This window comes from Cyrtonyx montezumae, unplaced genomic scaffold, assembly GCF_038088225.1.
Source record: "Cyrtonyx montezumae isolate F1298 unplaced genomic scaffold, pur_monq_1.0 scaffold_36, whole genome shotgun sequence".
NCBI lineage: Eukaryota > Metazoa > Chordata > Aves > Galliformes > Odontophoridae > Cyrtonyx > Cyrtonyx montezumae.
The window spans coordinates 3,454,924-3,479,912 of record NW_027072041.1 but is presented as its reverse complement, the minus strand read 5'-3'; the positions used below and the strand labels follow the sequence as shown (position 1 = coordinate 3,479,912).

Genomic DNA, 24,989 nt, shown 5'->3' with positions numbered 1-24,989 from the left:
AGCATATGGTTATTCTCTGGGAGAACACCAGAAATAAGTGGTGGGGAAAAGGGACAGCTCACTGTAAGAAGGGCAGCTCTGTGAAACTAAATTTGAGTTGGGTATAGCAGCTGGGGTTTGCTTCTCTGCATGCTAAGACCCAGTATCCATCTCCATCATCCTGTGAAGGCTACACTCTTTTTTTTCCAGTCATGTTCATTTAATAGCTAATAATCTTGTTTTGATTGTAGTAGGGAACAGACGGAGGAAGGCCAAACTCACAAAATTTGCCAGAGTCTACCTTATGCCCATGTTTAATCACTGAAAGGCTCTTCTTTAAACTCATGATGCTTGGAGCAGCCAATACAGACCTTGGGGTGCAAGCACACTGCTGCTATGATTTGTAGAGATGGGAGAAACAGATCTTTATATAATGCAGGTGGTCTTTTTTATATTCATATTTTAGTTTCATGTGCCTCCAGAGGCATTTTCAGGCCTTTTAGAGGGCCTGAAGGCTGAAAACTGTAGCCTGGAAGTAAATAAATAAATAAATAAATAAATAACAAAAAAAAAAAAAAAAACTTGTAATGTACTTTAAGGCTAACCTAAAAAGAAGGGTATGGGCTATTTCAGGATGTTCTTTGTCATCACTGAAGTTTTTTGAGGCAATTAGGGTCATACACAGTGCCACAGAGAAGTCCAAAGATGAGAAAGACACAGTTGTTTACATGGGCAAGCTTTTAAAAGACTGTTTTAAATCCAGAACCATTTTAAATCTGTTTAAACAGCATTTACCCTGTGGTTAGGCACACTATTAACAAGTGAAAGAAGTGCAGTGTCTATTGACTCAGTATTTCTGTAAGGCAAATAATAGTCCAGAAATTTAAAATTATTCCTCTCAAACTCTTAAACTCACACTGAGTGGCCTCCTGCTCATTAAAATTCCACAGCACATTTAATTGCTTATCTTCTGTGTGTAATTACTTCTCACAGTGATGTCCAAGTGCTGTGCAAACACTCAGACCAACGTGCTTCTGAGAACCACAAGATTCACGTAGAGTGTTTCTTTCATCTTTGTTGATGCAACACAGTGTTGCATACTCTGTAAGCCCCATGAAGTAGGGACAAGAAGTTGACCTTCCAAGATTTCTTTGTAGTGCTGAGTGCTTTCTTTCGTTTTCTTTATGTGAGTTCCTAGAAAAGAGGTTTTCCAACTTGAATTTCAGGGTTCCAAAAGTCTAACACAGTGCAAAATATAATAAATCTTTTTTTTCTGTGTTTCAGATATAAATTATTAAAGATTATTAGTTGATTCTCAGTCAAAAATCATACTTCTTCTCGCATATTTAGGCTGAAGTTAAGATCAAATTTTATAAAAACTTAGTTCAAAATTGTCAAGGAGTGCATTAACATTTTTGTTGAGCTTCAAAATACTTAATGAGATTTCTATTGACAATTAAATGGGATTTTAGGTAAATGTCTCTGAAAAACATTCCTTGCATTAAAAAGTCCTGAACTGAAACCTTGACTGTCAAGTAAATAGTCTGTTTGTGAGAAACACATCATCTATTTGATGTAATTGTGGATTTGTTACACTGGCACTAATTTTAGGATTAGAGACTCACGGTTTCTACGTTATTTTTTTATTTATATTCCTAGTTAGAATTATATGTGTAAATATATGTTTTCATGAACTTCTAATGGATTTTTCATTTCAAGTAGTCATATATTCATCTACATGACTATCAAATGCAGTCTAGTTTTGTTTCATATCTGGAACATCTGTAGAAAGACAAACAAAATCAGATGAATATTTCAGTGCTTAACAAATTCTGCAGGTATCAAGACTCCTGTCAATAATTAAGTTGTAATACACATGCTCAGCATGTGTTTTATTAGGACTAGATACATTTCTGGATCCAAGTTCTAACTCAAGTATGAGTTGGTTACCATATTAAACCCTTGTATTTTTGAAGTTTCCCATTCTGCTTATCCTATGTGAAAGTGTATGAGATACAATCTGTAAGGTGAGGGATGATAACTTCCAGTACACTAAAAGAAAATATATTCCTGCTTGCTTTACTGTGTTACTTTGCTTGCTTACTGACTGCCTCCACATTTACTGTTACAAACACATAGGCCAGCTTTTCAACACAGACTGCTGAATTAGGCTGCAGCCAAGGGTGGGATCAAGTCATGCCTCAGAATAACACAAGCATCTGCAGGCTAGCAAGAGCACCAATTCTCCAAGAGAGAGGCAACAGTACAGGACATTCAAAACAACCCTGGAACTCAGGCAGTTTTTACTCCAGAGGTATGAATGTCATGAAGTACCTCTTGACATATGTGCAAAGAAAATGGTTGTCCAGATTAACAGGAGTTAAAAGAGTAAAGCTCAGAATTTCTTCTTATTATTACTGAGAGATTAATTTATTATAATATAGGAACATATTCTATTAGCTGGAACAACCTAATCAGGAAAGGAAGGCGGGAAAATCAAGAAAAACAAAAAAAAGAGGTCCCTATTAAATAAAATTGTGTGTTATGGGACAGTTTTTAAATTGTCTGGTTTTGCATGCAAATTAATTTTTCAGCCTCATATTTATGTGTTCATAAAGGCTTAATTCCCAGGAATTAATCTGGTCATTGTTTAAGCAGTCTGTGCAATATTGTCTATATGCATGCCTCTGAGTGCATTGTGCAGCTGCAAACACTTGAAGGCATGTTATCATATGCATGTCTGTTTATTTTTTTATTATTTGGATGTTGTTTATATGGATTGTCAGATGGTAAAAGAACAAGCATTTAATTTTGCAGATGGAAATACAGCCATCACCAACAAAATGGTAGACCTCTTTCAAAACATAAGCAAGTTAGAAATTAAATTTCTATTGTGATGGCCTGTTTGAAATCAGCTTATCTATACATGCCACTACTCAATAAGAGGTAGAAATTCAGAACATTCTGTTAGAGACAGTGAACTAGAGCCTCTCAGTTTTGTTTACTATTATTATTATTATTATTATTATTTATTTTTATTTTCATAGATCTCTGCACTACTTAAAAGTAGTACAGAACCTTCTGGTGTATCTCAGTTATTCTTATAATCAGGCTGGCTTACATGAATACTAAATGCATTTTGTAGTAAATGAGCCATTTTATTCATCTACTGGTCTAGATAGCAATGGATAACTCATGTTTAGCTCTTTGTAGAAAGAACTAGTAATAATTTATAGGAGTGCTATAGATTATTTATAAGTATACTCACATTATAAAATATTAATAGTTTTCCAAGAAATGGGAAAATAATGCCAGGCTTGTGCAAAACAGATTTTTTAAAATCTCTTCTCACACTGCATAGACATTATGCAGAATATTTTCTTTCTTCCATTTCCAAATTCATTCATTTCTTCTAGTTTATTGTTTTAGTTTTCAAATTCATGCAGCACTGCTGTGTCAAGAGAAAAATAGGATTCTTTTTCTATATAATAACATCAGTTCCTAAACATTGCCAGTGGTGCACATTAGAGTGAATGTTCTGGGATGTACATACCTACATGGAATCACAATTGCAAGAAAGCATCTTAATAGCTCTGTTGCTGGCCACAAAGGCAGTAGTAACACACTAATGAACCTTTAGGTTGATTGTATAAATCTTTTGTGTTATATTGGAGTTTTATTTGCAATATTATTCCAACCATATACATGATAACTGACTCTGTGAAACACTTACCTATATAACCTACTCTGCAAAAATCTATACTTACAGTCCACTAAGGAAAAGTAATTCTTTTACAAATTAGAATAGGCATGAGCCTCAAAGAACTCGCCTTAACGCCTAGCTTTTTTCTCATATTTCTTCTTTTTGCATGAACACTGTATGATATGGGGGAAAAAAATGCTGTTCTCTCTGTTTTCTGTTAGTTTGGTCACGAGAGACGGCCTCTCTTTATGTATTTACACCAGGGAGGCTAAGAATTCCAAGTATGACATGGAGGTCTATTAAATGAGAAATAGTAGTATGCAACTTTATGTGAGGTGTTATACATCTGCCCTTGAATACAGTTTGGGTGTTTCCTTTGAAAGTTTGAGAAAAATGTTCTTACTGGCTCTTGAACTATTTTCAGTAAGATAAAAAAGTATGTGACTATTCTTGAGTATATGTGACCTTTGGTTTTCATCAATTTTTACTGTCTTGAAACAAGTGTAGTTTATTTAGTGACAAACCTTGCCGTGTTTATAAAATAGGCAGCATTCTCCAGTCAGAATATACAGACTGCTAGGCAAGAGAGTTCTTCCTCCTTCCAAAAGACAAAAGCGAAGGATTTTTTTTACTACAGCCTAAACTTATACAGAAAATGCCACAAAAAAGAAAACTGAAACTGAGCAAACTTAAAATCAAATCTTCATGTCACCACAGTTTTCTAGACATTTAAATGATGATGAGTCTTTCTCTGCAAAGCTGAATGGTATGTTGTTTACTGCTTTCTGTGAAACAGGAAAACATTTGCCTTTTTATTTCTTTGGGAAACAACACCCATGGTCACGTCTTTGCTACTGCCTATAATGCATTTCCTAAGAATGGTAGCCTGGAATTTTAGAAAAAACAGTGTTTCAGTGTATTCAGAGAATATTACTTCTGTGATCTTTCACAGATTTCTAGGAATCACAGAATCACAGACTAGTTGACATTGGAAAGGACTCTGAAGATCATCAGATCCAACCTCCTGCTCAATCAGGGTCACTTAAAGCAGGTTGCCCAGCACTATACATGTACCTAACTATTGGCCTACCTAACTATTGACAGGTTGGATAACTCCATTTTTTCAATGAAATATCAAAATTTAGTGCAGAGTGCATATAATTGTACTTAGGGAAAGCAAGTCTAAAAGAAAAAATAGTCCTTGTATTCACAAGAAAACCTAACAGAAAATACTCAGCTAGTTCTACTGCGCGAGTCCCTTGGGATACCCCAGTCTCAAATGGTCAGGAAGTGGCAAGCATATAAGTTTGTTCGTCATCTAAACATCACCCTGGTGTCAAACTGTCTTTCTCTAAATCCTTAAATCTCTTGTGGTGAATTCTATCTAGTGACTTTTTCAGAACGGGCTCACCTAATTATAGTACAAGTTTTGAAAATAAATATGCTTCTCCTCCAGTTAAGCACTAGCTCTGCTCTCTCAGTAGCACTGTCCAATGTGATCGGCAGCTGAGAGAGTATGCTTCATGAGTTAGGGAAGATTTCAAACACTGTGAGACCAACTAGGATTAGAAAACAAGTGTTGCATTGGCTTGCCACAAGTATTTTCAGTTTGTTGAAGTGAAGGTTACACGGCTATACCACTGCAACCTTAAAATGCATCTAGTAAGGAAATAAAAATACTATGGTAGAGATGTTTTCTAAACTGCTATAGAAAGAACCAATGATTGGAAACAAATACCATGCAATTAGGTTAGATTAGATTGCAAGCAAACTGCTATGTTATGATTCAAGCACAGTAGGGAAGAATTGTGGTAACTGTTCTGTGTTTTCAAACCAAGATTTGATCCTGTAAAATTTATGTGGTCTATTTCAACCATGAATATGGCATTTGAAACAAAAGATAGTTCTATGAAATCCTTTTTTATGTAATGAAACAGACCAGATAACTGCAGTGATCCCTTCTGACCTTAAAAGCTATGATTTTCTGAATGGCATTTTCTCTAAAATTACTCTATACAGTCACTGTCAAGTAATTTCAGTTTGATTTTTTTTTTCCTGTCTTCCGTTGTTTTGTTTGCTTTGCTGGCTTTGCTTTTTTGTTGTTTTGTTTTGTTTGTTTTTGTTTGTTTCTTTCTTTCTTTTACTCCAGGAATTGGTCAAGGCGTTCCAGTGGTGGCTCTCATTGTGGAAGGAGGTCCCAATGTTATCTCTATAGTTCTGGAGTACCTCCGAGACACTCCTCCTGTTCCTGTGGTGATATGTGATGGCAGCGGTCGGGCATCTGACATACTTGCCTTTGGTCACAAATACTCTGAAGATGGAGGGTAAGTCATTTGCTACTGAGGGCTAGATCACGTAGTTATGTGCCATAAGATGTAGCATGTGGACATGTGCAACACATTATCTTGATGCTGCAGGTCAAGGGATTCACAAAACATGCATAATTATTTTCGTTTTATTCAAAACTGGCTTCCAGAAGTTCTGTAATTATAAGTGTACTACAATCCTCAGTTTTTATCCAGTCCTACACCAGTCAGCATGTTCATATGATCTAGTTTGGGTCAAAATTCTGCACATCTGCCTGTACTCACAAGAGCTTCACAACTGTTTGTGCACTGATCTGCATTCACACTGTCCCACTTTTCATTGCAGACTCAAAGTGCAGCAAGCATAGTATTTAACATTTATTAAAGAAAATTCAGGTGTGTTTTTGTTGAATCAGGCTTAAAGTGTGCTTCATACTTTCTAAATTGCATGTTATGACTGAATGACTGAATTTTGTTTGTTTAGTGTTTGTTTTTTTTTGTTGTTGTTCTCCTCTGCCCTATAAATTCATATGCAGACACAGAATCACAGAATGGTTGAGGCTGAAAGTGACCTCTAGAGGTCATCTGGTCCAATTCCCTACTTGGGCAGTTGTCCATGACCATCTCCAGACAGTTCTAGACCATCTCTGGAAATGAAGGCTCCACAACTCTCTGGACAACATGTGCCAATGCTCCATCTCCCTCACAGTATTTCCAGATATTCAGAGGAAGCCTTCTAAGTTTCAGTTTGTTCCCATTGCTTCTTGTCCTGTCACAGTGTGCCACTGAAAAGAGCCTGGCTCCATCTTTTTTGCACCTCCTCTTCATGGCACAGATCACCTTGAGCCTTCACTTCTCTAGGCTAAACAGTCCCAACTCTCTTAGCCTATGCTCTGAGCAGAGATGCTCCATTTCCCTTGTCAGTTTCTTGACTTTTCAATGGACACCCTTCAGTAAGCCTGCATCTCTCTTGTTCTAGACAGTTGTGATCTGGATCCAGCACTCCAGGATTAGTTTCACTAGTTCTAAGAAGAGTGGAAGGAACCCCTCTACCTTGACCTGCTGGCAGCAATCCTCCTAATACAGCCCATAATAATGGTAGTGTTTTCTGCAAATACAAATTTCTGTTTCATGGTTGGTTTGGTGATCGCCAGGATCCCCAGAACCTTTTCTGCCAGGCTCCTTTTCAGCTGGGAGGCCTCCAGCACGTACAACTACCTGGGGCTGTTTCTCCCCAGCTGCAGGACTTTGAACTTCTTGCTAAACTGTGAGAGGTTCCTGTCAGTTTATTTCTCCAAGAAATTCAGGTCCCTTGGGATGGCAATACAACCTGATGGCATACTCTGTAATCTTCTCAGTATAACATCATCAGCAAACTTGCCAAGTCTCATGATCCTGATCATTAAATAAGATGTTAAACGTACTGACTCTTGGGGCACGTCACTAGTTACTGGGCTTCAACTGGACTTTGAGACACTTGTCACACCCTTTGAGCCTGGTCACTCAGGCAGTTTTCAGTTCACCTCACTGTATACTCATCCAATTCATAAATCAACAACTGATCTGTGAGGATATCAAGCATGACAGTGTCAAAGGCCTGATTGAAATCCAGGTAGACAGTTTCTATCATCTGCTCTTTTGACTGTAGATGCTTATGAATTTGGTCAAGCATGACTTCCCTTTGTTAAATCCATGCTAATTTCTCCTGATGACTTTACTCTCCTTCATGTGCCAGGAGGAGCTGTTCTGTAACCTTCTAGGGACTGAAACGAAGCTAACTTAACTGTAGTCCTTGGATACTCCTTCTTGTGTTGTTTTGAGATAGAAGTGACATTTGCCTTCCTTCACCACAATCATCCAAAGCTTATCAAGAGTGTTCTCACCATGACATCAACCCACTCTCACAGTACTCATGGGTAATTTCCATTATGTCTCATGAACTTACAGGTGTTCTATTTGCTTAAGTATCACACCAAGGCTGTCCTTCTTTGCTCCAGATTTTTACCATCTGATCTCTATGCCCTTTACTAGCCAGTCTTGCTAGCAAATGCTGAAGCAGAGGTGGCACTCAGTACCTCAGCTTTTTCTATGTCTTGTGTCACCAGGATTCATACCTGTTCAGCAGCAGGACAACATTCTTACAGCTTTCTTTTTGTCAACAATGTACTTACAGGACTTTTCTTGTTGCCAGTGACATTTCTTTCCAGCTTAAACCTCAGGTGGACTTTTTCTTTCCTACCTTCATCTGCTTATACTTTGACAGTGTCTCTGTATTCCTTCCTGCTTCTACAGTCTGTATTCTCCCTTTTAAATTTAAAGTAGATTCTTGTTATCCATGCAGGCCTCCTGGCTTTTTTTTTTCTTCAAACTTTCTGCTCATTGGGATGGGTTGCTCTTGAGCTTGGAAGAAGGGATCCTTGAATATTTACCAGATTTCTTGAATCACCATTCCCTCCAAGCCTTATCCTATGGGATTCTTTCAGATGGATCCCTGAAGAGGTCAAAATCCGTTCTCATTAAGACCAAGTCTTGGTTTTTGCCCTGCTCTCTCCCCTCAAAATGCTGATCACCATCATCTCATGATCATGAGATCTGAGGTTATTTTTGACCATCACTTCCTCAATGATGACTCCTTGCTTCTGGGCTCCTCTACTGGTTGGGTCAGGAACTTGTCAGTGCTCTCCAGGAAACTTCTTGGATTTCTTATGCCCTGCTGTGTTGTCCCTCCAGCAGATAACAGTGTGATTGAAGACCCCCTGAAGACCAAGGCCTGCAAACATGAGTCCATTTCTAGCTGTCAGTAGCGGGCCTCATCTGCTTGTTTCTTCTGGTCACGCAGCCCGAAGTGGTTAGCCACTACATTGTCACTCTGCCTGTCTTCTCTTTAATCCTTAACCATAAGCTCCACTTGTCTCACCACACATTCCCAGACAAAGCTCCATGTGTTGTAGCTATTTTCTTACTGAAATGGTGACTCCAACTTCTCATCTTTCCAATCTTTCCTAAAATGTCTGTATCCCTCCTCTGCAGCACTCATGACAACCACGCCATCACTTCTCCTTGCAAGATAATAAATCCTACCAAGGAAACTGAGTTGCTCACTGCCATACTGGAGACTGTTTTTTCTGGTACACACTCACCTGAGCAGCCTTTGTAACGACCTACTGGACACACTGCTGTACTCTGGGAGCTGTGCTCTTACCCTGGCTCCCATATAGACCCCTTCTGGGCACTGGCTGACAGGGTGCTTGACACTTAATGAACAATGGGGGTGGGTAACTGAAACAAAATTTTCAGACAACCTGGGTCAGCATTAGCTGATCACACAGGTTAGAAGCTGGAAATTCTTCAGCCTCACACTCGTATAGACCCCCTTGCCACATCTTTATTTGGCAACAGCAGATCTCCTCAGAAGATTTCCAGGCATTCTCTGATGAATCTGAACCTTGCACCCGGAAGTCTTCAAAGCAGAACCCAGAGACAGTAACAAAAAGAAAATAAGAGAAGATTTAATAGTTTTAGGACAAAAAATAGAAGTGGCACCAAATCCCCCTCTGATTCTAATTACTAAGTTCATGCTTCTTCTCTAATTAGCTGCAGTAGTCTGATCAGGATTCAGTGAGAAGGGGATCTTTTTTTTGAAAGTGTTAAATATGTATTAGTTAGTAAAGATAAGTATTCACACCAATAGTGAATAATGAAACATAAACACCAAGATCTAGACCAAATAATATTGCATTGCTTGCAAACAAATTTGATCATGAACTTCTTCTACCTAAAGCTCCTAATGAAAGTGAAATATTTTCTTTTAATATTAAAATCTGTTTTGTATTCAGGCTAATGCACTGAAATTAGATCTGACCATGTCAGCTTTCATCTGAACCTGTGAGAAGTTATTTCTCTGTTCTCAGTGGTCTTTCTACTAATATATTTAATGTAATCTTACTTAAACACCTGTTATCTCCTCATCTGATATGACCCCATTCAGTTTCTGTAAACCATGTCTGTATTCTGATGTCATCATGAAAAAACAAAATAGCACGAACAGAATAAATGCAATCTATTTCATCATCACAAACTCCTACCTGTAAGGAAAAAAATGAATTGAATACTGGTTGCTTGATGTAAAGCAAGCAAGCCATTTACTACGTGGGACACTCAAGACCTGTTTCACTGAAGATGTTATTCTCATTTGCCATAGGTCTTATTTCTGTGGTGATGCCATTTCAGGTGATTCCTGCAATATTATCAGAGAACCTTTTTGTTTATTTCTGTTGACCCTGCACTAAATAGAATGCTCAAGTTAGAAGATCTCTAAAGCAATATCTGCATGCTTACCCAACTTCAGAAAACATGATTCTAAAATGCAATTATATTCTGAGAATACCAAACGTGAAAAACCAATATTATGTATATGCATAAAAATATTCTACCCAAATACACTGTAGTTCAGATGCAATGTGAGTCTGTCTCCCTATTCACTCCTCTCTGCTTGTATTAACCTAGATTTGAAAAGTGATTAGCAGTGTGAGGAGAATACCAAATAATTGGGACATTCACTGTCTGTAGCTACTAGCTTTTTCTTTCAGATAGTATCTAAGTAGGTTACCCAGAACTGTGTCTAATACACACTAAATCAATGTAGCATATCCAATTTGTGTCCAGAATTTAATTCTCCAGTCTTCTCTACAATCAAAACTCTATTTTAATTCTGTCTACTTGCTGCAAATCAGAGCCTTCTTTAAGACCCAGCATATCTTCTCACTGCAGTGGACTAGGTGTCTGATCTAAAGCATTCAAAACCCACATCATTCATGGTAGCAGCAGACTCAGCCCTTGGGTGTTTGTATTATCACAGTTTTTTTTCTGTACCTTAGAACCCTATTCACTGCAGACAAGAAATTGAATCGTTTTCTACATATACAACAAGAATGTGTATATATGTGTACTAAGCATGGCTGCACATTTGCAAGTTTATTTGAAAACTTGTTTCCAGGGAACACAGAACTGTGGAAGTGAAAAGGGTGAAATATAGCTCTCTTTGCTTGAGTTTGCATTGGTGCATCCTTTCAGAGAGACACTTAAAGGGCAATTGCTCATCTTCCCAGAAGATCTTTTGTATTGGGTCTCACAGAGTTCCGGTGTGCCTGTTCTCCATTGTTTATCCTTCCTAATTGATTTTACTTAGGTGAAGCACAAATAATTTTTTATGTAAAAAATAGTGCAGTACCCCTTTGTCAATGTCTACACATCCTTCAGCAGACAAGAAACAGGAAGCTGAGTCTGAACTGTTTTTAATCCTGATAATAGCCTTTCCTCCCAAAGAGGTGGACATGTCACAAACCTAAGGCTGACTTTGAGTGTATATTGTAGCTACAAGCAAGACTTCTTTGGGCTGTGGTGAAATGAGGCTGCCAGCACAACACAGACAGCAGTGCCTGCCTTGACTTGCAAGAGGTCCTCCTGTGTCTTCATAATGTACTAAGAACAGTGATACATACCTTAAAGTAAAAGTGACTATGACAGTAAATGAATAAATTTAGAACCTCAGTACCTCACATCTCTCAGAAAAAGTCTTTCAAAGTTCAAGGGGAAAGAAGGCAAGACAGGTTTCCACTGAGCTGTGATTTGGGCATTCTGGATATCGGTTACACAGTATTAATGCAGGGTGTTTCTAAAGTTTGCCTTGACTGTAATACCAAAGTTTGCATATTGCCTTGGTCTGAAAAGCACTAAACAGAGAATTTAAGAACTACACTTTTTCAGAGCATTTTTTCAATACAAACTTGGTGAGTTCCTAGTACCTTTTACATCTTAATAACAAACAAGTTATATACAGTAGAAATGACTTGGAAGAATTTTTTGCCTAGTTATTCCTATTTCCCCTTATTTAAAGGTCAAGTTCTACAGTCCTTGGAAAACTCAGTTTCTTGAATTTTCAAACTCTGAAAATGTGTTGAAGTGCTTTGAGTGTCAGGAAAATAGAAACAAACACAAGCAGCCAAATTTGCCCCTTACAAAGTCCCCACATTATGTAAGAGAGTACCCCAGTAGTTACTAACAATCCTCCACAGAAAGCTGAAGTATTTTCTTTTTTATTTCACAATGAGGCATGCCTTCTCATTTCACTCTTTTTTTCATAAACTGAAAGTTTAAGAATTGCAGTGTGATTATTTATAGAATCATTCAGTAGTAGTTTTTAATCTTCAAGGATTTTTTTAATTAAATGCTGAATTTAAAAGGAGAAAAATGAAACACTAGGCTAAAACTATAATACTTCTTAGGCAAATATTTCCTTACAGAATGGGAATTGCTTGTAGTATTCAAATGCAGTCTCCCAGCTGAGTTTATAGCATATTAACTACTCATCAGTTCTGCTCCTGCAAGTATGAAACCCTTAAGGAATCCAGTTCAATGCCATAAAAATGTTCTTCTTGCCTAATGTTCATAGGGAAACAGATAAAAGATTCTCTCTTTTTTTTTAAAGAGCAGTCCCACAAGAGAATCATTAAATATTGTGTTTGGATTGATCTGTCTCATCATCCACTGTGGCACAGCTTTAGACTTCATAATTGAAGTATATGACATAAATATCTTCCTTTCTAATAAGGAGTAGAGAAAATATTGGGATTTTTTTGCTTTAAGCATAAAGGATCATAATGTAAGTACAGTGTGACTTCTTCCGTGTCCCTCGTGATGTTTACTGTTGCATTTGAGTGATTTTCTAAGATTTTTTTCATATTGCATACTTTCATATCATTACTGTTCTTTGTATCAAAGCTCCTTACAGATCAAAACTGGATAGAAGCTGGTAATTTCTCTGTTGAAACACAACCATCTCTCAGATTAAAGGGCAACCATTCAATAAACACAGTCAGTGAAAAATGGTGTAGAAGAACCACCGTGAAGGAAGAGCTGCAAGTAACACTGATTCCTTATGAAAGCATCCAGATGTTGTCCCCATTTGAATAGAATGAAGGAATAATTACATTTATCTTCTGTCTCTCCTCATTACAATGCTATGCAAAATATGTGGATTTAAAAGGTATGAGAAATTCAGTCGGTCCCATGGAGTCCATGCCCTACCGAATCTTATTTGCAATTCCAATGAAAAAAAATCAGCAGAGGTTGAGGTCATGTTTCTAGCATATGGTGTGATTGTCCATAGTGCTAACCGTAATTAAAACAGAAAATCCCTTCAGCTTTCCATAGAGTACAGCAGGGAACTGTTTTCACATCACACTAATATTTTATGGATGTATTTTCCTTATTTTGAATAAAAAGAATAATTAAAAAAAAAGAAAGAACACAAAAATGAAAAGCTAGAAGCAGATGGTGTGCTGTTCAGTGAAAAGGAAATGTATCAATTAGAGAATTTCAAAGCATTTTTATTACAAAAAGTGTAAAAATCTATAATGAACTTATATTGGAAATCAGGTGATAGAAATTTTGCCAGAATGTTGTACAACAGTACTAAAGTGCTTTGGAGAGTAAAAGACTAAATAATTCAGGGAGCTGGCTATGGACCAGTTCTTTCAAATCTTCTGCAGTGTTCACTACAAAAATCATGTTCCATGAGGCTGAAAGATTGTAATGTAACTTAAGAGAGTGCTTATTGCCTCCTCATATGTTAGGCATGACATAAAAAAAAATTCTTTATGAGGTGTGAGGATACCAAAATGCTGTCATCTCTCTCTACCAGATCAGCCAAAACAAGGAAGTTCTGCTTTGCTTTTTAATATTCCAGCATATCTTGAACAGAACTAGAATGTCATTCTGTTTACTTTGTCACTTCAACATTTTTAATTATCCTCTTAATTGGATTGAAGACATTTTTCTCCCTTTTTTTTTTTTTGTGATAAGATAATAATGATCAGGTTTGATAATCTATTGCATCAAAACTAATACTGATTAGGTATTCGTTAGGAAAATTTTAAAAAGATCACTCAAATCCATCCTTCTTTTTCTATAATTAAATATAGGTATATATGGTTCTTCTTTAGATGCCAGATTTTTAAAGGTATTATCTAAATTCCATCAAAAGATAAGTAACCCAGCTTATCTGGAAGAAAAACAATAGTGTTTGTTTCCTGAAAATGATCTTAGATGCTCAAGTAATGAAAGAAGAGGCTTTACTTATGTGGGAAATGAAATAAGAGAACAAGTATAATTGTCTGCTCGTAAGATGTTTTGAGAAGACAAGAGCAAGTCACCTGGGGTATTACTGCCTTGGCAAATTATGGGGAATTCAGGGAATTTCTCCACCAAAACGCTTCCAACAGGACATTATTGGTATGTTGCAATATATTTTCTGTACTGAAGCCTACCAGAAGGATGATAAAAATGTTGTCTTCTTCCAACACTACCTGTACTTAAATCTTAGGCATTTTTGTTAAAGTGAGAGTATGCTGACTTTGCAGAAAGCCGTAATCATGCATACTTACATCATACAGTTTCTGTCTGGTAGACTGGGAAATGTTTTGCATAAATGATTCATAATCCATGACAGTGGGTACTAAATGTACTGTTTGCCAAGTCAGTGTTAGAGAACCTCCATGTTCTAGGTTAGACTCCTTGTCACAAGCCATCTTTTGTCCCCGAAGCCTATTCTTAGAAATGTGTGGTTTCCAGTAATATGTACTAACATCATATGATTAGCAAAAAGAAATAATTCTTTGTAATACTGTTAAATAAGCAAGTCACCTGTAAGTCTCAGTTATTTTGCTCAGTGTTCTGTGAAATTATCTCTCTTTTACATGCACAGTATTTGTTGTACATATCCCATCTACAGATATTTTATTAGACTGACAAAGAGTGAAAGAATCATAGAATCACAGAGTCACAGAATCACTTTAAGGGTTGGAGGGAACTTCTGGATATCACCTGATCCAACTCCCCCTGAAAAAATCAGGTTCTCTACAGCAGGTCACACAGGAAAATGACCAGGTGAGTTTCAAATATCTCCAGGGTAGGTGAATTCACAACATCTCAGGGCAGTCTGTTCCAGTATTCTGTCACCCTCACAATGAAGAAGTTCTTTCTCAAGTTCAAATGGAACTTTCTGTGCTGTGGTTTGTGCCCATTGCCTCTTGTCCTATCACTGGGCACCACTGAAATAAACCTGGCCTCATCCCCTTGACTTCTGCCCTGTAGAAGTTTATAAGCACTGATAAGATTCACTCTCAGCTTTCCCTTCTCCAGGCTGAATAGTCCCAGTGCTGTCAACCTTTCCTCATAAGGGAGATGCTCCAGGCCCCTAAACAACTTTGCAGCCCTCTGCTGGACATTATCTAATAGATCTCAGTCTTTCTTGAACTGAGGAGCACAGAACTAGACACAGTACTGTAGATGTGATCTCACCATGGCAGAGTGGGAGGATCACCACCTTCAACCTGCTGGCTACTCTCTTTTTAATGCACCCTAAGATACCACTGGCCTTCTGAGCCATAAGGGCACACTGCTGGCTCATGGCTAACTTGTTTTACACCAGGACCCCTTAAGTGCTTCTCTGCACAGCCACTTTCTAGTAGTTCACTTCAACACTTAACTAGTACCAATGAATGCACTTATTTCTCCTTGAGCATAGGACTCTACACTTACTCTTGTTGAACCTCATAATGTGCCTTTCCTCCCAGCAATTCAGCATAGCCAGGTAAAAAAAAAAAAAAAAAAAAAAAGAAATAGCAAGTACAGCAATACAACTGAGATATTTTATTTGGGACCTTAAGAAATGAAAGAAATATAGTCTTGATACAATCGGTTTTAGTTCACACAATGTTCAAATCAGCTATATACACTTTTATCAAGAGATTTACTTCGAGATCTTTGTCTAGATCTTGCTCTAAAACTGAGGTCCACTGAGGTTGGGAAGCCTTAAATGACATCATCAAGTTTCTGAGTAGTGGTACTGTGAAACATGTGTTTCCCTGTAGTTAGGGAACCATTATTAGTGTCTGTTTTTCAAACAGCAACAACAAAAAAACTCCATAGCTTTCTCATGAAGTTTGCTTTACATGTCATTTTAACTTACACTGTGTTGATATCTAGTAGCTAGGACTAGTGGGAATGGCTTCAGGTTGTGCCAGGGGAGATTCAGGCTGGACGTTAGTAAATATTACTTCTCCAAAACAGTGGTCAGGTGCTGGAATGGGCTGCCCAGGGAGGTGGTGAAGTCACTGACACTGGAGGTATTCAAGGAACATTTAGATGTTGTGTTGAGGGACATGGTGGTGGATGGTTGGGCTGGATGGATGATCTTGTAGGTCTTTTCCAACCTTAGAGATTCTATGATTCTGTGATTCAATTGAATGTGTTTGTATAGACTCTTTATTCAAGGGATGTCTGTAATAGAGCAAGAGATAGTGGGAAGAACCAGGTGTAGAGAGATAGTAATCAACAGCATGGTCTATAAACCCATATTAATTCATTTTAATTCATACACAGTAGGATATATCTTGCCTGCTTTTTTGTGTAGAGGAAGTCCTCTTCTACAGTGGTACTTAGTGTCATATTAAGAGAGTAAAGAATGTATTTTACAATCTGCCAGGGTCCCTGTACTCTCTTGTGCAGCCTTATACTTCTTCCCCATTCCCATTTTCTTTCCCATTTCCATTTCTTCCCATTCCTCTTCTTTGTCCCATCTAAGGACACATCAGAAAATATTAGATATTTAAATAGTATCTCAAATTAAATTGTGTAAAATATTTCCTTCAGTCTTATTCTCACTTCATTGCTCCAGAGAGGTACAAGTGACCTTTTCTAACAGCATGAATTAAAGAGGGGTTTGGTCATTGTTTTCCCAAAGCCATTGCTACAAGTCATTACTCATTTTTATATACCATGATACATCTAATAGTTCTTTCCAGCTGCTTCAGAACTGAATCTTTAGAATCTTTTTCTATCATAAAATGGGAGACATGAAGATTTTCTGATTTTCATTCCAGTCTTACCTTCTAAAACATTCTAACTCAGCTAATTTGAAACAGTAAATTTCCAAAACTGATTGAGAAAACTACTGTTGTGTAGAAGCTTTCATATATGAAAGGATAATGCACTAATTTGTGAAAGAGTAAGTACTATAATGTTTCACCAAGAGTGGTGCTGAGCAATAGACTTTCCAGTATCAAGGGCTGTGGTTCAAGTTCCAATATTCTGTATAATATTGTTTATTTCTGCTGTTGGGCCTTTATTTTTTCAAGAATTTTAGCACTGAGGAAGAACATAAAAGTGGTGGTTCTTTAAAATACTGGAAGAGCAACATACACAAAAGTGGATTCAGGAACAAAGTAATTTTTCATGCAGTTTTTTAGCTGATCCTGTGTAACATCAAAAACATTGACACGAGTAACACTCCCTGTTTCACAAAATGAACTGTGAGTTTATTTCTGTGAACTCACTGATGGCAAGAGGTCTACAGTTTACCAAGAAGTGCTAGTCTCCCTCAAATCCAGACTGTCAATATGTTTTTCTTCTTTTTGACAGGAAATCTCACAGAGCTGATGAATGACCTGTCATTCAATGTGTGGGAACTGAAAGAAAAACTTTGGAGATGAAAGACCCTTACATGGCCAATGTGTTTTTCTAGAATAATGTTTTTCACTTTGACTCTGATGCTTTCAGCAATTCTTATCCTTCAAACCTAAACAACAAAAACAAAATGTGATGCTTTGTTATCTAACTCCTATTTGTTTCACCCTTGGCTGAAGTTGGAATATTTTCTTATATCTGTTTCAGTAGCTTTTTATTATTTTTTTTTAATTTCAGACTTATCAATGAGTCATTGCGGGACCAGTTGCTAGTTACCATCCAGAAGACTTTCACATACACTCGAACCCAGGCACAGCACCTCTTCATTATCCTCATGGAGTGCATGAAGAAGAAGGAGCTGGTATGTTTACACATTACAAAGAGGTAGAGATAGAGTTCAGTGCATTAGTTTGATCGAGCTTTTCAGGTAGCTGTTGAAGTATTTCTTAAATCTGTTGACTATGATCTAGACTCTTATAAGATGCCATACGGTACTGTGCTGATTTTTGTTTGCTTTAATCTACTTTCTGGTTGAAGTGATAAATCAAATAGATATGCTCATTTTGTAAATTCCCTTACATTTACTTTGACAGGGCAAAATGTGGCATATGACCAACAATAGTGTATGGATATTTTTACTTCTCACTCATCCTTAGGCATACTGTGATTAAAATTCTACGCTTCTAACTACAGAAAATGTAATAAAGTGTTATTATTTATATGTTACTGGGACTATATTTTAAGGATACTGTAGAGTTGCATAAATATCTCTGGAGCTACTTTTTTATTGTGGAGATGATAGTAAAAGAAAACAGCTTGTCTCCAGAGTTCTTACTCAGTAGAGGAAAGAGAGTTCTTTTACACATGCTTACACTTGCTTGTGGAAAATAAGACCTCACAACAATTTCCAGGACCTCCATGAAGATACTATTGTAGAAGCAAAGGCAAAACAACATTTTAAAGTTCTAGGTATTAAATTCCAATACTTTTATTATTATCTCTCACAAGCTATCCAAAAAATCATCCTTCCCTTTTGTAATTTAGTCCTTTTGATTTTTGTTCATATTGTAGCCTCCTGGAATTCAAGTCTGATCATAGTCTGCAACTTGTTCAGTAGGGTAACAGGGGGATATGAGGATGTTTTACAGAAGCTTGGTTTTGTGAAACCATTCGAGTTTTCTGTAACTTCATCTTCAGCAATACCTTTTAGTTTCAGTTGAAACTGAATGGCTGGAATAGGGGAGAAGGGAGAGTAAAATGGAAAGAAGGAAAGAAGGAGAGAAAGTAACAGAGAAGAAATTATCAGTAAGAGAATAATGCAGTTCTGGATTCTTCCAGACATATAAACAAGAACCTGTCAGACTCTGAACAGCCTTCACTCCTATAAAGTTAACTGTGAAATTTTAATATGTAGCATACACATCAATAATTTTATCCTGTGCAAGTTTGTGTCTTTGTTACAAGTTTATCCATAGACATGTAAACTGTGTCACCTTGGATATTCTTTACCCATGTATCTTACGAAGAGCTATCAGACAGGGTGGGATTTGCCTCTAATTAGGTGTTTTGAACTTCCATTTTTTAACACTCATCCAACCATATTTAAAAGAACACATGAAAACAAATGTTTCTATCTGCTGTCTTGTTTTTACTCACTGTTGTTTTCAACAGCATTATGCTAGAAAGATTTTGTGTCTGAAATGTGGTTGCTGGAGGTTGCTGCCTCTTATGAGAGCTCAGAAGCAACCAAGTGATCATGATTATGAAACTGATCATTTCCCTATGTTTATGGGTTCAGTGTGCCTGACTGCCAGACTTCGGGGCTGCTGAACTCACAGACACCATGGAAAGCACTGGGAGAGCAACTGGCAATATTGTAGTATGCTGATAAAGTATTATATTTTGCAGCTAAACAGATTAATGCAAACAGATACAAACAGGAAAGTGGTCTTACAGTACAGTACATAAATACAGATAAAGTGCAGATGTGGAGAGGAAATGTGAAAAGATTTTAAAAATACAACTTAATCTCTGAAAACAGAGACAAAGCTATCATTGAAAACATATTTTCCTACTCTACCTATTTAGACTGTACAAAAGGACTGCAATCTCTTTTTTAAATCTGACATAAGAATTGTGGCCAGAGGAAAAATGTAATCATAAGAAAAACTGCACTCTTTACAGGAAATCAGACTTTTCAAGTTCTGACATTTTGGACTTCACTCTTAAAGAATTAGTTGTGTTCCCAGGGAGCATCATTGTTAGATGTCTAATATTTCATTTATTTACTGAAGAGTAAGTTTGTTTGATGAAAAAATGTGAGCGCATAAGGTAAATGAGGTGAGACCATAGCAGATGAGAAATGAAAGTCATCTGGATTTGCAAGACTGAGAAGTTTCCACTAGCCTATTTAATGAGTAGTTTTGATTCAACTGTAAACATAGCAGTGTTGGCACTGCGTGCATCTGAGTTTATATTCAGAAACATATTTGAACAAGGTGTTTAATAAGGTATGTAGTATAAAAATCTATTTCAAGTAAAGTAGACTGTGTGTAACTGCAGATTGCAAGGACAGGAAAATGGCTTTCATGTAATTCTCTGTTGTTACTTTCAGAATTCTTAAAAATATTTACCCAAAAAAGTTCATAAAATAGGAGCAGGAAGGCTCATTAAAGCTAGGGGAGCAGCAAACTGTTTTAAAGTCCAACCAACACTTTTTTCAAGTACTGTGAACCTGCTGCTGCAGATCTAAGAAAATCTAAAGAAGCTAAAACAACCCATTAGTCCAAAGGCACGGTGAAAATGGATTCCGTATTTATTAAAATAAGAAAATAAGAAAAAAGGGTATGTTTTGTCCTGTCATTTTATTGTGGAGTTACCCATCACAACACAACAAACAGGTGAGGGTGTGGCCTGAGGACTGCACTCTGCCTCAGCATCTGGGGTCAGAATCCCTCAAAGAGTAGGAGAGTTGAGAATTTGCTTCACCAGATAGGCTCTGTAAATATATTGGGGTTTTGTTCTCTTTCTGGCTGTGCAAGGAAGAATATATTTGTCCCTCAATAAATAAATTAGCTATACTATTTGCCCTTGAAAGCAGTAATTCTAGTTTCTGAGTTATCTGACAATGACATGCTGCTCCACTCTTGTAAGAACATTGAATCATTCTGAAGCTAAGACTGGCATATTGCTGGAGTGCTGTGTACTCAAGTCACAATGTGTATTTCTCAAAAGGCAGGATGTACTCTCCAGTGAGCAGATTGGGTCCATCTGGAGAGCAGAGAGAATAGAAAGAGGGATGCTTGTTTGGGCAGGCTTTGGGAAAAAAACACTTTGGCAAGCCAGAAAGGTACATGTTACTGAAAACAAACACACTTGTTGCATCTGTGTAGATTTTTCATAAAAATAATGCTTCCTGAACACTGCTTTGACAGTTAACACACAAGACCAGTCTTTATACCTTAGTAATCAAAAAACATCACATTATCTGTGCTCTGCCTGCTGATTTTTTTTTCTTATTGCTAACATGACAATTGTCTGCTAAGTATATTGCCCTAAATATTTTAAGTTTCACTGTCTGCAAAAACTGAACTGAACAGTGTCTTGCTTGTAGCATCATTACACGAGGGTTTGCAGGAGGAGTGTATTGACAGTGGACATAGGTTTGTATGCACCTGTGAATTCCTGGAGCTCACTTGTGCACAGAAGCCACAGATGCAGTTTGATTACATAGATTGCTCTGAAGGTAATGCATTTCATTTATTTCCATGAAAATTGCAAGAGTTATGAAGAGCACAAGAACATTCTTTGATAATAACAAATTCTCAGCTATAAAACACTGTTTTTCTAACATAGTCCCCACCCCAGCTCTGCATTTTCACCAGTGCTGTACAACAGCCTGCATGCCACACTTGTAAAGATCTGCACCAGCAGAGGTGCCCCACTGTCTCTGTCATCACTGCAGAAACTCACCACCCACCACCTCACTCTGCTCACATCCACTGTTTGGTTTCCATTAAACATTCAACAAGCATTAGTGAATGTCAATGGCTGCCATTATTTTGGCTAAAATTTTGTCGTGCAGATGAAGTCTTTTTTCTACAAGAGGTAGAAAAGGGAGAGGTGACTTGTCAAACAGTAAAAATCCTGGTTCCTGCAAGAGTATAATTGCTGTGAACAGCATGTAATTTGGCAGTAAGTATCTGGAGCAGCAGAGCATCAAGTATCTGATAGTCTGCTGGTTGCTGGGACAACTCTCACACATGGAACATTCTGTGAGATTTCCAATTTGAAGTGTTCTGATGGTTATTAGTCCTCTGAGTTCAAACGAAAGGGACATACCTCTTCAGCAGAGACTGTGGCAACTCTCCTAATTGTGATGAAAGTTAAATCTGCTGTCCAGTCAGCTCATATCAGTATATTTGGAGAAGAATGTAAGCCTACTTCTGCAAGTATTAAGGTTTTATGGGTAGTTTTGCATTCTGTATCCCTTATTTGATTATTTTTTGCTGGGGAGACAATATCATATTTTATTTCTCCAGACGCCAAGAAGAAAGCTGAAGTTATTTGCATCACTTTGCCATTGACTCCTTAGATAACTAGATCTGTGCTAGGGCCAGGTTATATATTTCAGAAATCCTGAGAACAATTTCAGAAAGCAGAACAGCTACTTACGCCCCCCCACCCCCCTACCGCCACCCCCCAAAAAACAAAACAAGAAAAAAACCAACAAGCAAGACAAAGGCAGCTCTTGTAGCTGTTGCATTACATTGAAGGCTTGGGAAGCTTTTGATCCTAGCAGCTGCTTTTCAGCTCCTGGCAGATGAGGCAGATCTGCAGACAGAGAGTGCAAATATGTCGGACCAACTGTTGAAACAATTTAGTTATGTGGTTATTTAATTATTTTAGTTATTTGATCCAGCCTGGACAATTATATGCCAGGTTCAGCACAAGCCTGTGAAGATCAACTGTCTTTTTGTGACATCAGCCACCTAAACTACTGCAGAAAATTTCTGATCTGTTGTTTACATTTACATTCAGTAAGTTGGCATTTTCTCATTTTTTTGAAATGTCACAGGTGTTATCTTGTAGATACTAATGTAATTTCCTACATAAATTTACTGCATTTTGCAGATTTAGATGTAAAATATTTATTTCTTCCTTAAAAATATAGCCTTGTGGAAGCATTCATTACCCAATTTTTGCAATTAGCAAATGTACTAGGTCTAGCTGGGATGGATTTCTCTCTCCCAGCAGAAGCCCATGTAGTGCTGTGCTTGCTCTCGCATCTAGAACAGCACTGGTATTGCACTTGTGTTTTGGCTGTTGATGAGTAGTGCTGCACAGCATCAAGCCTGGCTCTCCAGCCCCACCCCCATCAAAATCCAGTAGTACTGAGTTGGGGAAGAGATGGGGAGAGAACACATCCAGGTCAGATGACCTAGAGCAGACAATGACATATTGGCTTCATACTTGACCTATTGACCTATGGCTTCATACTCAGCAATAAAAGATGGGGAAGGAGAAGGAGAGGGAGAGGGAAAGGGAGAGGGAGAGGGAGAGGGAGAGGGAGAGGGAGAGGGAGAGGGAGAGGGAGAGGGAGAGGGAGAGGGAGAGGGAGAGGGAGAGGGAGAGGGAGAGGGAGAGGGAGAGGGAGAGGGAGAGGGAGAAGGAGAAGGGACTCTATCAAAACATTGGTTGTCTCGAACAACTGCTATGCATACTGAGGCCCTGCATCACAAGTAGTGGCTGAGCATCCCTTGCTGATGGGTGTTAGAGAGTATTTTTTCTTTGGTTCTGCATTGACTTCTTCCTTCTTTCATTAAACTGTCTCCTATCCCAACCCACAAGCTCCTTCTCATTTTGTCCTCTTTCTCACCTCCACCCTACCCTCTCCATCCTGCTGAGGTGGGGTGAGTGCATGACTGTGTGGTACTTACACTGCCCGTCAGTGTTAAATCACCACCACAGCAAGTAGTTTTGCAAAACTCACATTGAATAAAAAATACAGCTCTGTCAGTTATCCCAGTAATGAAAGTCAAGGCAGAAAGTTACCATGTAGCCATCAATTTCCACACAAGATAATACAGACCAATTTTTGCAATGAGGAAGTTGGAAGGATTCAGTACAGTGTTATATTCCATGTAATATTCTTTAGCCTTTTGCACCACCCAGGCCTATCATGCCTGAGGAGCTGTAATTTCTTTTGCCTTTCATAGAATTTGTATCTTCACTTTCTCAGTTTTAGGTGGGACATGGAGGACCATTCGTCAATGCTGTAACATCATAGTCATAGACAAGGAGCTCACATCATGAGATGGAGTTTCACTGTGTAGCAACATCTGCCGATTTTACCATCCTATAAAAATATGCCAACTGATCTGTCTTTCCCAAGCATTACCTGCTCAGTATTAGTTGCAAGCCAGCTACCAAAATAAAAGTTCATGGGTATATTTGTTGCCTCGTTTCTGTGCATTGTCAAAACATTATTGTAATCCTGAATACAGAATAGGTATACACCTGCAACATTTATGATGAAACAGCTTGGGCACCTATGTAATGTCAGGCTATTTGAGAAGGTACTGCATAGAAAAATAAGAAATTTAGATTTGAGATGAACCAAGAAGCCCAAACCTTAATGCTGCATCTATCCAGTCAACTCACCACATTTCTCATTAAGGTCAACATTAGAATACATATCTGAGTATATCCTACTGACAATGCTGTTCAACGAAACAGCTTGCAAGACAACATTTTTCAATATATACAGCAGTGGGAATGGCCAAATTGGACTCACTCTCTTAAAGAAATGGAATATTAAGACTATTCATCTCAGTGGTGAGCTTTTTATTAAACTTTGTCTTGAAATACAATTCAGTTTTATAGTGGCTAGTATCCTTGAGCAAGAGATGGGGTTATGTGTTAAATTGTCTAAGTAAAAGCCCAGAGTGACACTGGGTTACTTGGCTTTTTTTTACATAAACTGTACTACCAAAGCTTGTTGTCATAGCAGGAGAGCAAAGACACTGCAGATCCAAGGCTAGTTGCCGAAGGGAGCATATTTAATAGTAACATCAGATACGGCTGTGAGTTGCTTCCTGATCCTAAATTTCCAGTATGAGCTAATGGGACCTGTGTGAGGACAGAGACCTACAGGTATGGGTCTCCCTCAGGAGGTCAGTCACATGCATAGACAGAGGTTGACTCTCATCTCTCTAGACTATGGTATGGGTGCCCATTTGTAAAAGGATTGCTTTCTGGGAGAAGTGCTAGCTTTATGGGGCTACATAACGGCTAACAATCCATTAAAAATTTCTTATTCAGGCTTCTCTTTAGTATGTGCTGGAACTAAAGCCCAATTCATATACCACCATTGGATCAATTTTTGGGGATTACAAGGGAGATCCTGTATACTACAGTATACTCTAGTGTAGAAGGGTTCAATGTGTCATAAGTTTTACTACTTGGGATTCAGA

At 37.9% G+C, this 24,989-nt stretch overlaps 1 protein-coding gene across 1 annotated transcript in view; it reads left to right on the top strand.

Moving 5' to 3' along the window:
* LOC136054268 (transient receptor potential cation channel subfamily M member 3) overlaps positions 1-24,989 on the top strand; it is a 412,018-nt gene that overhangs the window by 314,320 nt on the left and 72,709 nt on the right. The window contains exons 7-8 of the mRNA XM_065745453.1: positions 5,832-6,006; positions 17,752-17,875. Coding sequence (XP_065601525.1) covers positions 5,832-6,006; positions 17,752-17,875 — 299 coding nt within the window. The remainder of the gene's footprint in view (positions 1-5,831; positions 6,007-17,751; positions 17,876-24,989) is intronic.